Source organism: Platalea leucorodia (genome assembly GCF_965183815.1).
Source record: "Platalea leucorodia genome assembly, chromosome: 5".
Lineage (NCBI taxonomy): Eukaryota > Metazoa > Chordata > Aves > Pelecaniformes > Threskiornithidae > Platalea > Platalea leucorodia.
Window position 1 is genome coordinate 58,744,122 of NC_138827.1, and position 14,797 is coordinate 58,758,918.

Here is a 14,797-nt window from a genome sequence, read left to right on the forward strand (position 1 = left end):
TCATCGGGGGGGTGGTGGTGTCTGCCATCCCATGTAAACATTTGAAAAGGAGCCTAGATGCATCCATGAAAGGGTTTTCAGGCATATCCACAGAAACATTGACATTTCAATAAGTACTTCCTTTTCAATAGTTTCAACAATACTTTGGGGGGAGGTGGGTGTGTGCACCATTTTTCAGCATGACCTTGATATATAATATATATATTTTTATAAATACTGACTTTAAAAAAATATAAGTCCCATGTTTTTACATTCAGCCCCTACCTCAATATATGATTAACTACACTTACCTCAGTGGTTCTTGCAGGTTCTCTCTATAAAAGCCCACTCGTCAATATAGTAAGGAAATTTATCAATAAAAACTAGTAGCAAGCATCCAATCATTTCTCAGCAGAAGAATTTAACTATGCATTTCATAAAACCTCTCTAAAAATAGAAGCATTTCAAATTTAATTTTATTCTGTCTTGATTCAAGCAATAAGAAGGCCTGGACACTGGTGAACAGAAAACCTCAGTACTGCTTTTAGTAGCATGTTAGCAAGGTGAAGTACTTTTCAATAAAAAAAAAATAAAAAAAAAAAAAAAAAACAAGAAAACCAAAAAAACCCACACAACTTATTTTGAATTCTGCTTCCTAAATATTTTTAGGATTAAAATAAAGTAGTATTATCCCCATTATTCAATTCTATGAAACATACCTGAAGTTGCATAGAGTCACTGCGCTGGGCAAGTTGTTCCTGTAGCTCATCCATCTGTGCAGTGAGTGTTTCGACTTTTTCCTGTTTCTCCAGAAGTCTGTTCTCTAACTCAGCTATTCTCACCTGACACATCTTAGCATCAAGCTCACTGTATTCTGCAGCAGAATTTATTGTAACTTTCTTCATAAAAGAAACAAAAATGTATTTATTCACCAAAACAATATACCATTTCTGTTCTGTGCTTATTCTGAATATAAATTCAAGCTTAAATTCTGGACAAGTTCTAGTTTAAAAGTAATTCAACATTAGGACTGTGTATTTAATAGAAACATTTCATATAAAAGTCATTAATTCTTAAAAATTTCAAATAAAAAAATTTCATAGATAATATATTTTCATATAATACTTCAAGGCGCAGAAGTAAACTAGTGAGACAAGCCTTGTGATTCTATAGCACCAAATCGTGGCAAAGTGCCATTTTCACATGTGTTGGCATTTAAAATACATTCCAACTTACAAGTGGGCAGGGAGAGAATACTACCAAAATTAAGGGAAAATTTTACATACATCTGTGCTGACTGGAGAACAGTCCATCCACAGGAAAAATAATAATGTAAAGTTCTTGACTTAACATTAAATTCAAGTGTAAGCAGCTATGGCAAATAAAATATACAATATACTCTGAGTTTCTATGGCCTTTAACAGCACAAAAAAAATAAGTACAGAGAGAAGCTGCTCCAATCAATCCTGTGGTTTCTTAGGAGCAATATTGTTACAATTCTCACAGAGGACACAGTATCTTGTATTTTATTTTAAATACTTTTTGGTTTTAATGTATGAAACAATTAAAGAATGAACCTACTTTTCAATTAAAAACATCATTCAAATTTCTCTGGACAAGATCCGTGATTTCACTAAAACCAATTCTCTTAGCAACCAATTTCGCAGCCAGTACATGTATGTACAGGTAAGTACCTGGTTTAGACTGTAAAATAGCAAAAACACATCACTTCTATCACATTTGATTACAATGCTCAATAACTAATCATTGTAGTAACCAATTACCATACTCTTCTTTTACATATATCAGCATCTTTTACTAAAGATACATTCTTTCACACTTACTTCAGCTGCATGGTCATTCAGTACATCCCAGTTGGACAAGTCAGCACTCCCCTGCTAAGTAAACAAATAAAACAAACACTAAATCATGGCCATTTTAAAGACACATAATGAAAAGCTGAATTATTTTGGAAACACCTTAAGCACATGAGCCAGAAACGTCCATGTTGTGAGACAACATACCAGTGAGAGAGAGAGACTGACCTTAATGCTAAACTCAGCTGGTCATCCATGGTCAAATGAACGAAATAAACGCAAAAAAAAAAAAAAAGAAAATTATTACAAAAGTCTACTCAAAAATTTAGGGCTAAGTCTCCCCATTGAGATTCAATGTTTTATTTTCTGCTTTTGTGGCTTGCAAATACAGTTGAGCACTCTTTAATCCACTACTAAGTATTAGTAACTGACAAGAGATTACTTAAGAAACATGCTAAAATCATTCAGACAATTAGGAAAGCAGTATTATTTTCTGATGCATATACTTAATGTAGCTCAATATCTTGAAAGATATTTACTTCTCACCAAATTCACAAGACAAAGAGGACTGTAGCACTATTTAGAAAAGGCAGCCCATAACCCTCCCTGTATTTTGAATTTGCACGAAGTAGTTTCCAATGACTACTGGTACCCTCTCCACGTAACCTAGAAAGCAATTCCATTTGCTTTACAAACCAGCTGTTTTGACAGAAGCTGTTCAGAAGCAATAAGTGATTTTTTGTTTGTTTTTTAATTTAAGTTCACATGAATGTAAAAAGGACACTGCTGACTATGCTGTGGCTGAGTGACAAAATACAGTATGTTTTTTTTTTAGTGCAGACAGCTTGGCATGTAGCTTCATAAAAGCTTCTGCAATGCTAAAGTTACGTTCAGGATATCCTGAAAGCACTAGGGATACCGTCACAACAGTAAGCAGAATAATACATGCAAATGGTATCCTCTGTTACCGCAGGCTTGCAAATATACTCATTTGATGCTATTGTTTTATCTTGTGAAAACACACCAACAGCTGGTGAGATACTTTTTATGCAGAAGGCACTGCCTCCCCATAACTCACGAATCTTTGCGTAGACAACATGCTAAAATGCACTGGGAAACTACTTTCTAAACAAACTCCCAGACCAAGATAGATACAGTTTGTTGTAGCCAGAGAGATGCCTTGTAACTTCTGAGGCTTGTGAAAGCATTAGCCAATCACTTCTGAAGCAAGCTAATTACTATAAAAACAAAAAATTGTTCAAAACTATGTTTTGCTTATTTTATTACAAGACAGAAAGAGAGAAAAAGTGTCACATGACTGTCTAATCCACAGCTGATATAAAAATAAAAATCTTGCTTGTGAGCTGAAGCAAGAAAGAAACTGCTTAATTCAGGCAGACCAGTACATCTATTAGCAGATGTCTAGTAATCTCAAGCTATATCACAAGCTGTGTTTCTATGTTTATTGACATGACTACAGGGCTACTTCTAGAGAGTAATCAGTATAAACATACTGAAATACATCAGGCACAAGCAGAGTCACATTTTAAACAACTTTGTCAGTGAATGTAACATCTATACTGGCTTTACAATGGCTACTAAAAGCATGTTGGAACAAACTATATATATTTTTTCAGAAAACATTAAGCACATTTGAGCCAGCAAAGTGATACAAAACCAAACTAATGCTGTGTATTATAAGGTCCTGCCAGTTTTGATCATCTACTATGCCTCTCAGTCTTGATTTGCCATTTCATGGAGTCACAGCTACATAACTAGAAGTCTGCCCAAAGAAAAGATCATGGCAGTGAAAGGTGAAAGACCTCAATTTAGCAGGCTAACAACAGACAGCTCCTTGACAATACCAGCTGTCCAGTCCATATAATGGAGATGGTTTTTTCAGTTATTTACATCACTTTGTAAGAGAGTTAATTATTACAAGTGAAAATACATCACTTTACTTACTTCTCAATGGCAGCTAGCTGACAGTGCCAGAGTGCAAATACCCAATGAAGTAAAACAGTCACCTGGAATACTTGTTATCTGCAGACGTAATGAAGCAAAACGCAAGAAATACTAAGATTTACCTCTGTCTCTGTTGTTGTCTCTAGTAGGTTGGCGTCTTCAGCCTTACTCTCTATACCCTTACGAACATCTTGGGCCGCTAGTGCATACTCTTCCTTCGAAACGTCATGTGTGTGGACAGACGAGCCCTTCCTCTTCGCCGTCTTTTTCTGCGACTGCGTGATGTCGCTTTTTGTTTTTCGTTGTCTGAAGTAAGCAAACTGTGCAGAAAAGATTGGAAGAGGTAGAGGGAGAGGTAAGTGAGAAAAAGGTAGCAGGACCACAAGATTAACACACTCATGGGTGATGAAGATCCTATCTTGATAAAATATATACATCTGCAGAAAAACTGCTTTATCTTCCTACTTTCTACACATTCAGAACATACTGGATAACTGTGCAACTAAGCAAGAAATCTCACAACAGTACTAAAGACTCATTTCAATACAAGAATCAAATTTTACTCAGTGAAACTTTGTGTGTCAATGACAATCCAGAATTACAGCAGGGCAGATTAGTAAAGGAATGAGTTGTTAATATACTAGAATCATTAGGAAAAAATAATAATTGAGCAGTCTTTCTGCAAGACCAGCAAAAACAATAACCCCCTAGAAATGTATCTAAATAGATCTTTGCCAGCGTAAGCTTTAAGATTAAAATTAACGGAAGTGAATCCTCATGTTCCTTCCCTGCCACCCCCTTAAGAGAATACAGCAAAACTTCCCAGCCAGAAAGCAGTCTACAGTACATAAATAGAACATCAATTAAGCCAGGTCATTTTAATTTCTTCTGTTGAGGAATCAGATGCTCTACTTTATCAGACTATCACAGCTCTATGAAGCACCAGGGACTTGTAAAGAACGTCACTGACAGAATTTATTACCCAAGTTTCCTTAGCACCTTAAACAGCTTAAAAAGGATTATTGTATTTTCAAGTCTAGTATTGTGTTTAGGCAGCATTTCCAAGTAACATCTCCCTCACAGCATAAATCCAGACATCCTTCTCAGAAGAAAAAAGCCTTCTCCATAGGTTCAGCCATAGGTTCACTGTTAATATGTCCTTGTGATGAGATAAAATAGATAGTCAAATGACGATGGGATGTAAATGTAATTGCCAAGTTCTACCTGCAATATATATGAAAATCTACTGCTTGACAGCTTGGTTTTCCTGTAAAACAGCCACCTTGCAGAAAAATCTTGTCCGTTTCTTTTCATTCAACTTGTGAAATGGATTTAGTTCAGTCCTTTCTCCTTACACCCATGCCATTACAGCAACTTCTACCTGACAGCTTAGCTACTCAACAGAGTTACACACCTGCTACCCTGAGCAGCCTGTTTAAAAGGTATATTTGCAGAAAGACATCGGTTTCTTACCAGCACTTAAGATGTTTATGTAGAAATAGGTTATTTTTAAGTTCTGTAGTTTCCATAGTTATTAATACTGAATGCAGACTAAACAAAAATTGCCAGGTGCCATGTTGCCTTTCAAAATAAGCAAAACGAACAGACCAGTAAATAAAGCTGCAGTGAGACACAAATACTATTCTTTGAAATCAGGTGTTAACTCTAGCACTTACTGATGGCAATATATGACAAAAATAGCTATTGCGCTAACCTTATAACATGGGGAAAAGGAACAGGAGGAAACCTGCAGAAAAATGGAGAGTAGAGGAAGCTGCTGAAGCAGGAAAAAAGGGAAAACAGGGATAAAACAATCAGAAAAAATGAAAAAGGAAAGGCAGAGAGTTGCCATTATAGAGAACAGTTAATGATTTCATGAAGGGAGACAAAGTATTTGACGTTAAAACTACCAAGACATGCCATGACTGAACATCTAAATGAGCGTGATTTTTTCAATGCACAGCTCAAAGGATATAAAACTTATTTTGTCCCTTTCATATGTATTAAACATATGAAATCATAATACATATCATGCAAAAACATCCAACTACTCGAAAATTCTACGGAACTACTGGACTTGTTGGTCCATTAAAGTGTCTGAAGTCAAGCATGCTCCAGGTTCATGGAATCACTGAATGGGGAAAAGTGCTAGTTAGGGCAGCACCAGGTTTCCAAAGTCTTTAATCAACGACATGAATTTAAGTGTCATTATAAGAGTATCATCAGATACACAGTCATCCAACATGAAGTAGTGTGTGTGAATGTGAAGAAAGCATATAACACTGATGCTCCCCCATCCCAGTAAGATCCCATTATGCTTCTTTTGAAGGGCCCAATTCTCAGTTTGCTTTCTAGCAGCATATGCAAAGGTGAAAGCTTCGCTTTTAGCCAAGAGGTAGCACGCCACAGAAACACCAACAGTACTGTCCACCGTAGCGTCCAAAGCAGCTCTCCATACAAAAGAACACCCAGCCTTTCTGCAGGTACCAATATACTGCAGCTTCATTTCCCCAGGACCAGCCAGTTAAAAGTGGCAACAGCAAGGCACCTCTGAATTGGTACGACCAGCACCACATAAGCATCCCAGAACCAGAAAAACAAGTCTGCCAGGTTTTGTGTTGTGTGGTCCCCATGTCATCCCTGTCCCCAATTAACGCTACACTGACATCCTTCCACCACATTATTGCAAGCTGACTGGCACCAGCGGCATAGGCCATCAGACAGGACAAATACAGCACATGCAGCACTCACTGTTCAGCTCTCCCCAGCCTACCTCTCGCATAATTTACTCCTTGACTTACAGGCTTCAGAAATTAGTATCAAAAGAATACCCATAGAACATGGAATAGAGCAGAAAACCACATCAGCACCACATAGAAACAGGCTGTTCAAATAAACCTTAGTCCACCTCCTAGATATGGTAAACATAAGGACGAGTGCTCTTAGACGAAACCCAGAAACATTTTTTAGAGCTTCCTCAAACCGATGAAGCAGGAAAACTTCCTGGAAAACACACACTCCTTTTTGAGCTCCTACAGTGTAAAATGCAGGAACAGCAAAAACTTCTCACCCATGAGGTATGGCACACACAGGTCTGTAACTAGAGGCACAGATGGCCAACATGCATACTAGCTAACCTGAGGTGGAATAAAACAAGGAGAAAAAAGCAGCACTGAATATTTGGGTTTTGTTCTGTTTCTCAACTACTACTTTGGCTATCAGTATTGCATTTATAAAACATAGAGATCTGAAGTACCAGATACAGTCAGTACTTAGCTGCCAAATCTTGACAGTTTCCAACATAATAGTTGGAATTATTATTATTCGGTGATAACTTAAATGCATTTCCATAATAGAGTTTTTATTCCCATAGGAAAAAGAACAGTGCAAGTACTGGTTTAAAGAGGAAAACATTCACATTATATTTCTTTCACAAGCCATTATTTAGCAGACTAAAATTTAAGGATGCTAAAGACAAAAAATACCTTTTTTTGGGGGGGGAGGGGGAGGTGGAGGGAGGTGTCAGGGGCAAGCAGCAGAGAGGGAAGGCAAAAAAACCCCACAGCAGTTCACACCTCCAGATTCAAGCAGTTAGCATGACTGCATGGGTTGCTACACGTCAGGTTTCTACAACAGAGGTCTGCAATGCACAGCTAGCCTCACGCTCCTGTCCCTTGCCATTGTGAGCGCCCTCACAGTGATGCCGTACCTGCTCACAGTTACTTCTCCCTTTCAAAATCGCATTTGTATTCATGAGGAGGGCAGCACAAAAAAAAACAAAAAAGAAAAGGAAAAGAACAAAAAGGAGGGACATTTCCCTACTGCTCTATTATATAGGAGCCTTCAAAAACGCGAGCTACCCAGAGGAAGTTTTCGAAGCAAGTTACAGTCCTGCAGCCCACCTATTCAGCAGCATGACCATATCCTACTATGGGCTTAAGAACACCCAAAGGACTACACTGAGTAAGACCAAAGATGCATTTTTTTCCAGTCATCATAGAATCATAGAATTGTTTAGGTTGGAAAAGACCTTTAAGATCAAGTCCAACTGTTAACCTATCACTGCCAAGTCCATCGCTAAACCATGTCCCTAAGCACCACATCTACACGTCTTTTAAATACCTCCAGGGATGGAGACTCAATCACTTCCCTCGCCAGCCTGCACCAGTGCCTGACTACCCTTTCAGTGAAGAAGTTTTTCCTAATATCCAACCTAAACTTCCCCTGACGCAGCTTGAGGCGGTTTCCTCTCGTCCTATCGCTTGTTACTAGGGAGAAGAGACCGACCCCCACCTTGCTACAACCTCCTTTTCAGGCAGTTGTAGAGAGCCATAAGGTCTCCCCTCAGCCTCCTTTTCTCCAGGCTAAACAACCCCAGCTCCCTCAGCTACTCCTTGTAAGACCTGTGCTCTAGACCCTGCACCAGCTTCGTTGCCCTTCTTTGGACACACTCGAGCTAGCCCAATATGCATCTGTTCCATACATTAGCTCTATAACTGCAGGTATATAAGCAAAGATACAAAAACAGGGCAAGCATACGGTCATATGTGCTAGAAATTGGGTGTGAGTATACTAAGGAACCTGCAGCTCACACGTTTGCCTTCCAAAGCCAAATATGCTACCTTTGTGTTTAATAAGCCCCAATGGATATTGCTTCCATTCATTTGTCTGGGTGTTTTTTGAAAATTGTCTCATGCTCACAATCTGCTAAGTAATGAACCTCTGTGACATTTTAATAAGCAAAGGAAGCACTACATCCATCTCTGCCTTTCTAAATCCTTTCCTTTCCTCTCAGTATACCAGGTATATGATACCACAGAATAGCAACATTGACAGGCGGCTAACAGTTTTTTTTAAATGGTAAGATGAGAGATATTTAGCACATAGTTTAAAAAAAAAAAAAAAATGCAACACTGGCTCTGCACACATAACTTGAAACGTAATGCAAGTCCATACTTCTTTTTCCCCCCCAACAGCAAACAACAGCTGTACAACAGGTGGGAACTAATAACTTATTCAAGGCAAGTCTATCACATTTTTCTAACTATAAACAGATACTGCACTTACAAAAGGGTTACAAAAGAAATGTTAAGTCTTGCCACAGCTGATGTAACTTTTCAACCTGAAAAACTCCTGTTCTCAAAGTTTCCTCTCTCAGTATTAATCCAAAAACTAATCACACAATCATTCCCCAACAGGGGATTGTGTCCACACAGCACATATCAAGACTGTAAGGGCAAGCAGATGAGGAGCTGCTGAGCAGAAGCGGTGAGTGTGGCAACCATGACAGCATCTGGGTGGGACAGGCCAGGGATGGAGGACCTGTATTGCCCACCATTGAGCTGCTTCAGCGCAGCTCCCACCACAACTCTGCTCCCCTCCCAGTAACACTCTCTTTAATTGCCTTCTGCACAGCACTGGGAGGAGGGAGCCGAAACAGAAACACTGTTGAAAAGACTGCTGAAGAGATCTGAGGCACAGTTCCAAGCCACCTCTGACCCCATTAGCTAGATTTCCAGACAGATCCCCTGCAGAAAGGGCTGTGCCCCTATGCCTGTGGGAGAATTGCTAGGAGTGATATCAGGGGTGAAGAGGCTGTAGCACATTATAGAAAGATCTGATCTGTCCAAACCTCCTGACGCTCTGTGCAGCCTCAACTATCCCCTTGTAGCTACAGCCCCCCCATTCCAGTCCTACTGGGATGGCGAGAACAAGGAAAAGCTATAGCTGCAGACTGGCAAGCCTTATTCAGCAACAGATTCCCAGAAGGGAAATACAACAACAGCAGCTCAAAAATTGGCAGAAATGCTGAATTAAAAGAAAAGTAATCAGACGTTTCTAACCAGCTTCTTGAACATCATTACCAAAACAAAGCAGAAGTTTTATTCTAAGAGGGTTAATACATATCAAGTGCATATCACATAGTTGCAGACAATAATTACTAAGGGAATGTTACCTTTATACATCAGTCATGTCATATAAGCTCTCTACACAGTCCCACCAAACTACACCTAACTGAAGGCATGTACCGCGGGGCGCCGGGGACGAGGCCAGGGCAGGCAACCCCATCCCCTCACCTTGGCCCTGCCAGCCTCCAGTTTCTGCCTCCACGCCTCCTCCTCCGCATCCAGGTAATGCTCAAAGCATAACACTCAAAGCATGTGAAGTGTTCACTAACAGCATGACTGGAAACAAACTAAACCAACCCAGTTCTCCAATAACCCACCTGCAGATGCAAGGGCAAGTAGACTAGTCATTGAAGCAGTAAAACACCCAACACCCGTTCTTGGGGATTCTCACCTGGAAATACAGCATTTCTGCAAATAATTTGAGTGGAAATCTAGGTAAAAATGGGATAATTGGGGAAAAAAACAAAAACAGAACCTGGGGGAAAATATATGCACTACTTTAAGCTGCTTCTTGCTTACTGAAGTCAATGTTTATAGATCTCTGTAGTAATTCGGGAAACCTCCCAGGCAACCTGCATTCAGGGAGCACCGCTAGGCACATTTATTTCTGGCAGAGCCACGTTGCTCAGGTAAACACCCCTCATCTCCTGACTCAGCTCCGAACTGGCAGCAACGCTTCAGCTCTGCCGCCGCCCGGACCCGAGTGCCGCTTCGAGTGCGGCACCAACCTTGCCACGCAACGAGGGAAAACCCGCCGTCACCCCGCCGCGGCCGAAAGACCTGGGGCAAGCAGAGGCGACACCGCGAGCGGCTCCGGGAGCCAGCCTCCCGCCAGGCCCCCCTGCTCGGTACCCGGCCGGGGACACCGCAAGGCGCCGGGGGCGAGGCCAGGGTGGGCGCGGCCCCGCCCAAGCCGGGACCCCCCTCCCCTCACCTTGGCCCTGCCGGCCTCCAGTTTCCGCCTCCGCGCCTCCTCCTCCGCGTCCATGCGGTGAGCAAGCCGGAATCCCGGAAGCGGCAGCCGAGCCCGGCCCGCACTCCTCGCCGCCCCAACTGTCACACCGGAGGGGGCTCAGAAGTTTCGGTCATGGCCGCCCCAGCGCCTTCTCCCCGCCCGCCTCGGCCCCACCGCCAACCGTGAGGCGGCAGCAGCCAGTGCTGGCCAATAAGGAAGCAGGGGCTGGCCCACCCTCCCGGGAAGCGAGGAAGCTCTTTGGGAATTGGCGAGAATAACCGTACCCAGGAGGCTCGCCAGCCAATGCCGAGAGCAACCGTTAGCCTAGCCCCACCCACTCTCCCTAACTGACTCCTGGGATAGACAGCGCAAGCTGGAGCGCGCCCTCTGCCTCCGCCCCCGCTGCCGTCAGTGCCCGCCCCCCCTCAGCAGCCACCAATGGGAGAGGTAACCGTCCGCCGCCCAGGCTGCGCTGGATGGCCAGTTTCAAACGGGCCGGCAGCCACGGCCCGCCCGGGGGCGGGAGACAGCCAATGGGAGGAGGGGGGCGGCTGCCGCGGGAAAGCTGACCCGGCCGTCGCCGAGGAGCGCCGAGGGGTTGGCCTGGGCGGCTTGGGGGAGCCCTGCCCTTGCACCTGCTGTTTCTGCTCCTCCGTGACCGGTCCCGGCACTACCGGCCTGGTCCCTAGCCCTGTTGGAGACAGGGGGAGGTGTTGGCGCAGGGGGGTTGACCATCCAGCTTGATTACAAACTTCTGTGTAGAAATATTGCCCTTTACAGTGCGCCTTTTGTGTATATTTTGTGTCTCGGCTTTACGGTGTCTCGCTGCTTTTTTTCTGTTGCAGCAAGTGAGCTGTGAGGACTTCCCCTGCAGAATCCCTTCATCCAGGAAGTATAGGTGCAGTGAGAACTAATGTCTGGAAATAATTGTCAGATAACAAGGGAGAAATAAGGTGCTGTTTTCTTAATATTGAGAATAATTAACCTTAGTGTCATCTACAAAACTGGTGGTTTCTTTATTTCTTGAAGCCATTAAATCATACTGGAAAACACATTAATCGAATTTGATTTAATCAGATTTGTTACTCGGCTCAGTTTGGAGGTAACCTCTTGCAATACACTGGCTTTTTCTTTCTAAGAAACATGGAAATGCAAGCATTTTCACGACCTAACAACCCCTTTTCTATCCCTGGGCCTTTTCACACATTTGGCCCTTAAGTTGGGATCTTCTCTGTATGGGCTTTCACCCCAAATTTGGACATTGCATCATTCAGGTTGTGAGCTGGAGCTAGCTGTTTCTGTGGGCTGCACCTATGCTGTCAGGTTTTCCCATGCCTATGTCAACCACCATCTGTGTTTGTGTTCTCAGAATAAACCATTTTGTACCAATTTCCTGGTCTCCCACATTATCTCTACGTAAATATTTCAGCATAGGCAACAAAAAGACGAGTAGTGCATGCTCAATGCTCTGAAGAGAAAGCTGAGGACGCTAAGAGTGAGGCAGGGTTGGCAAGGCTTTTTCTACGTATCAGAAAGTCTGCTTGTGTCCAGAGCCAAGGTAGCGGTTGAGTTTTAATGTTGCACTAAGATCAGGCTGGTAACAAAACCTTACTGAGAACTGTGGGTGCTGCTGCAACGTATCTTCAAATAAATGAGCAGTGTTTGCAGAGATTAGTGGTTTGCCGTTGTCATAGAAGAAGACAATAATCATAAGTATAGGATATGATTATTTTATTTAAAAATTGCTAGCTTGTCCTCTCCTCACCATCTACTTACTAACTAAAGAAAACCATTTCTTTCAAGTCTTCCTCAGAACTTACATTTTTTAAATGTACCATTTTTTATCTTTTTTTTCTGGACTTTTTTCCATCTTAAACCACCATGTCTAAAATTAGGCACAGTATTCAAACTCTGACTTCAGTGCTGCTAAACAGAGCAGAATAATTATCTCCTGTGAGGTGCACATAACACTCCTGTTAATCCTTTGCAGAATTAAATTTGTCTGGTTTTGCTCTTTTGCATCACCATGTTCATGTGTGATCCCTAGTTTGTGATTCAGTGTAACTGGCAAGATCCTCTTGTGGCTGGCTGGCACATTTCTGGCAAATCATTAATTAGCAGGTTGTAAGATGTCCCTAGAGTAGGGATCCCACTGTGACCAGGGGGTTCATGAGCGTGGGAAAAGAAAGGTCCCTTAGCAGATTTGCTGGAAAGCATTTTTTACCTAGTATTGGATTTTTTTCTGGGATACCTGTCACATCAAGCAGAAGTTTCTCTCTCTTCCTTTCCTCTATAGTCAACTCAGTTGCTTAACACTGGCACTGTATTTTTAATGGAATGCTTATATTTTGTTCTTTTTGTCAACCTTTATTGTAACCCTCTATTCCTATTGCAATGAAGGCTCTAAAAATTTAACTTCTAGGGGACACTTCATTAAACCAGTTGATGGTAAAACATCAGCTCAGTATTAATCAGCAGTCAAAAAGGCTACTACAGCGTCAGCAATGACTAATAGCAGGCTTGTTGCTGTTGTGGTTGTCTGGAGGTGCCAACACAACTTGCTTTGCTATGTCACTGCCCAAATGCTGCCCACAGCCTTGGTCACTCCATCACAAAAGGGTTTATGAACTAGAAAGGTACAGAGAGAAGCAACTAGGATAAACATGAGACTGGACAAACAGACATACAGCGACAGTGTGATCAAAGGTGCAGCTGATGCAGCACCTTCTGAGAGTGGCCGATAGCAGAGGCCAAGAGGTGAGGATGAGAGCAGTCCGTGTGGGCTTTTGCATTATATCTTCCCAGCCAAGTTATGAGATCAATGAGTAAGGAAAATCTGCTATTTGAGGATGAATTAAATAGATCATCTTGCTTAGAAAAGAGACACCTGAATGGGGATATGCTACAGGAATTTAAGTTGCAAATGGTATGGAAAAAGTGCATGGAGAACAGTCGTATATATTTTGCATAACAAATGAGAAGATTTCCAATAAACTTTTCAGGAATCTAGATTTAAAACAGTCTAAATGTAGCCCTTTTTTTGCCTGACACTTAAGTAAACCATACTGATGCAGTTTACTTGCATAACTAGGCTTATGCTTAAGTTTAAAATAACTAGGAAACTGCTTGTCAAAGGCTGTTGCAGCTGCCCAAAAGATGAAGGGATCAAAGATGTTAGAGATAAGAGGAGAAAAATCGGAGTTTTGGAGTACAAAAATGTATACAGAGCTGTTTCTCAGGAAAACTGCTGGTGAGAGGGTTTTCTGTTCTGCCATTTTACTCATAGCATTCACAAATGAGCCCTGGCAAAGAAAGCTGAGCCCCAGCTCTGACACAGCACAGCTATTTTTGGGATCCCCATGTCTCAGTTTCTATCACCTCTCCAGTGACTATCAGCCTGTGTATTTTTAAGGACAGATTGCACACACATGCTGTGTCAGAGCAGCATGGATAACCTCCTCCAGCTGTGACCCACACAGCTCCCTACAAGCATCTATCAGCTGCTCCAGCTGCCAGTAGTAGCTCAGCTGTGGCTTGCTATGGCCTTCAAGCAAGGAAGGGATTGTAACTTTGCTCTCCTAGGAGCAGAACTGGGCTTAAAATATGATACTGAGAATGAGTATCTACTACCTGGCTTCTTTCTCATGTCGTAGTGTTGATTTTATGGATGTCACTGATAAATATTGCCCTGGTTTTTATGCTGGTAGGGCTTTGCTAGGAGAGGGAGACACCCTACAGGGTGCTTGGGAGATGGTAAGCAAAAGGATGTTATACCATAGCCTCTTTACTCTTTTAGTCATCTGGGGATGATTTCTAGCTATGCTTCTTAACTTTTTGAGTTTTTAGTTACTATCTGGTGATGAAAACTCATATGAAGGGCTACATCAAAAGTATACAGGCCCCTTACAGTGGGATAAACATTGCTATCAGGTATCAACCAGCAAGATCATAATCTGACCCCTAACTTGTGTTAAAGAACCATTGGCTTTTATTTCTTTTTTTCTTGTCCACTAATGTGCTGGGCATTTGCGTTATAAAAGGTACATAGGCTTCTACACATGGAGATTAAATTGTTTATATTGAGGATTGACACTACAAACTTAGCAACCAGGTTACAGGCACAAAACTCTGAGCTACTTAGAAGACACTAACAACACAGAGGGCCAGGCATA

At 42.0% G+C, this 14,797-nt stretch overlaps 1 protein-coding gene across 15 annotated transcripts in view; it reads right to left on the reverse strand.

Moving 5' to 3' along the window:
* Positions 1–10,755, reverse strand: part of PCNT (pericentrin) — a 103,731-nt gene extending 92,976 nt beyond the window's left edge. For 11 of the 15 annotated variants that reach the window (XM_082313441.1, XM_082313444.1, XM_082313452.1 and 8 more), the window contains exons 1-4: positions 10,605–10,755; positions 3,884–4,081; positions 1,824–1,877; positions 699–878 (exon numbers count right to left, since the gene is read on the reverse strand). In XM_082313441.1, the coding sequence (XP_082169567.1) occupies positions 699–878; positions 1,824–1,877; positions 3,884–4,081; positions 10,605–10,658 (486 nt within the window). In that variant the 5' untranslated portion in view covers positions 10,659–10,755. The remainder of the gene's footprint in view (positions 1–698; positions 879–1,823; positions 1,878–3,883; positions 4,082–10,604) is intronic. The other 4 variants (XM_082313451.1, XM_082313443.1, XM_082313442.1 and 1 more) reach the window with 1 other exon arrangement.
* Between the last annotated feature and the right edge of the window lie 4,042 nt (positions 10,756–14,797).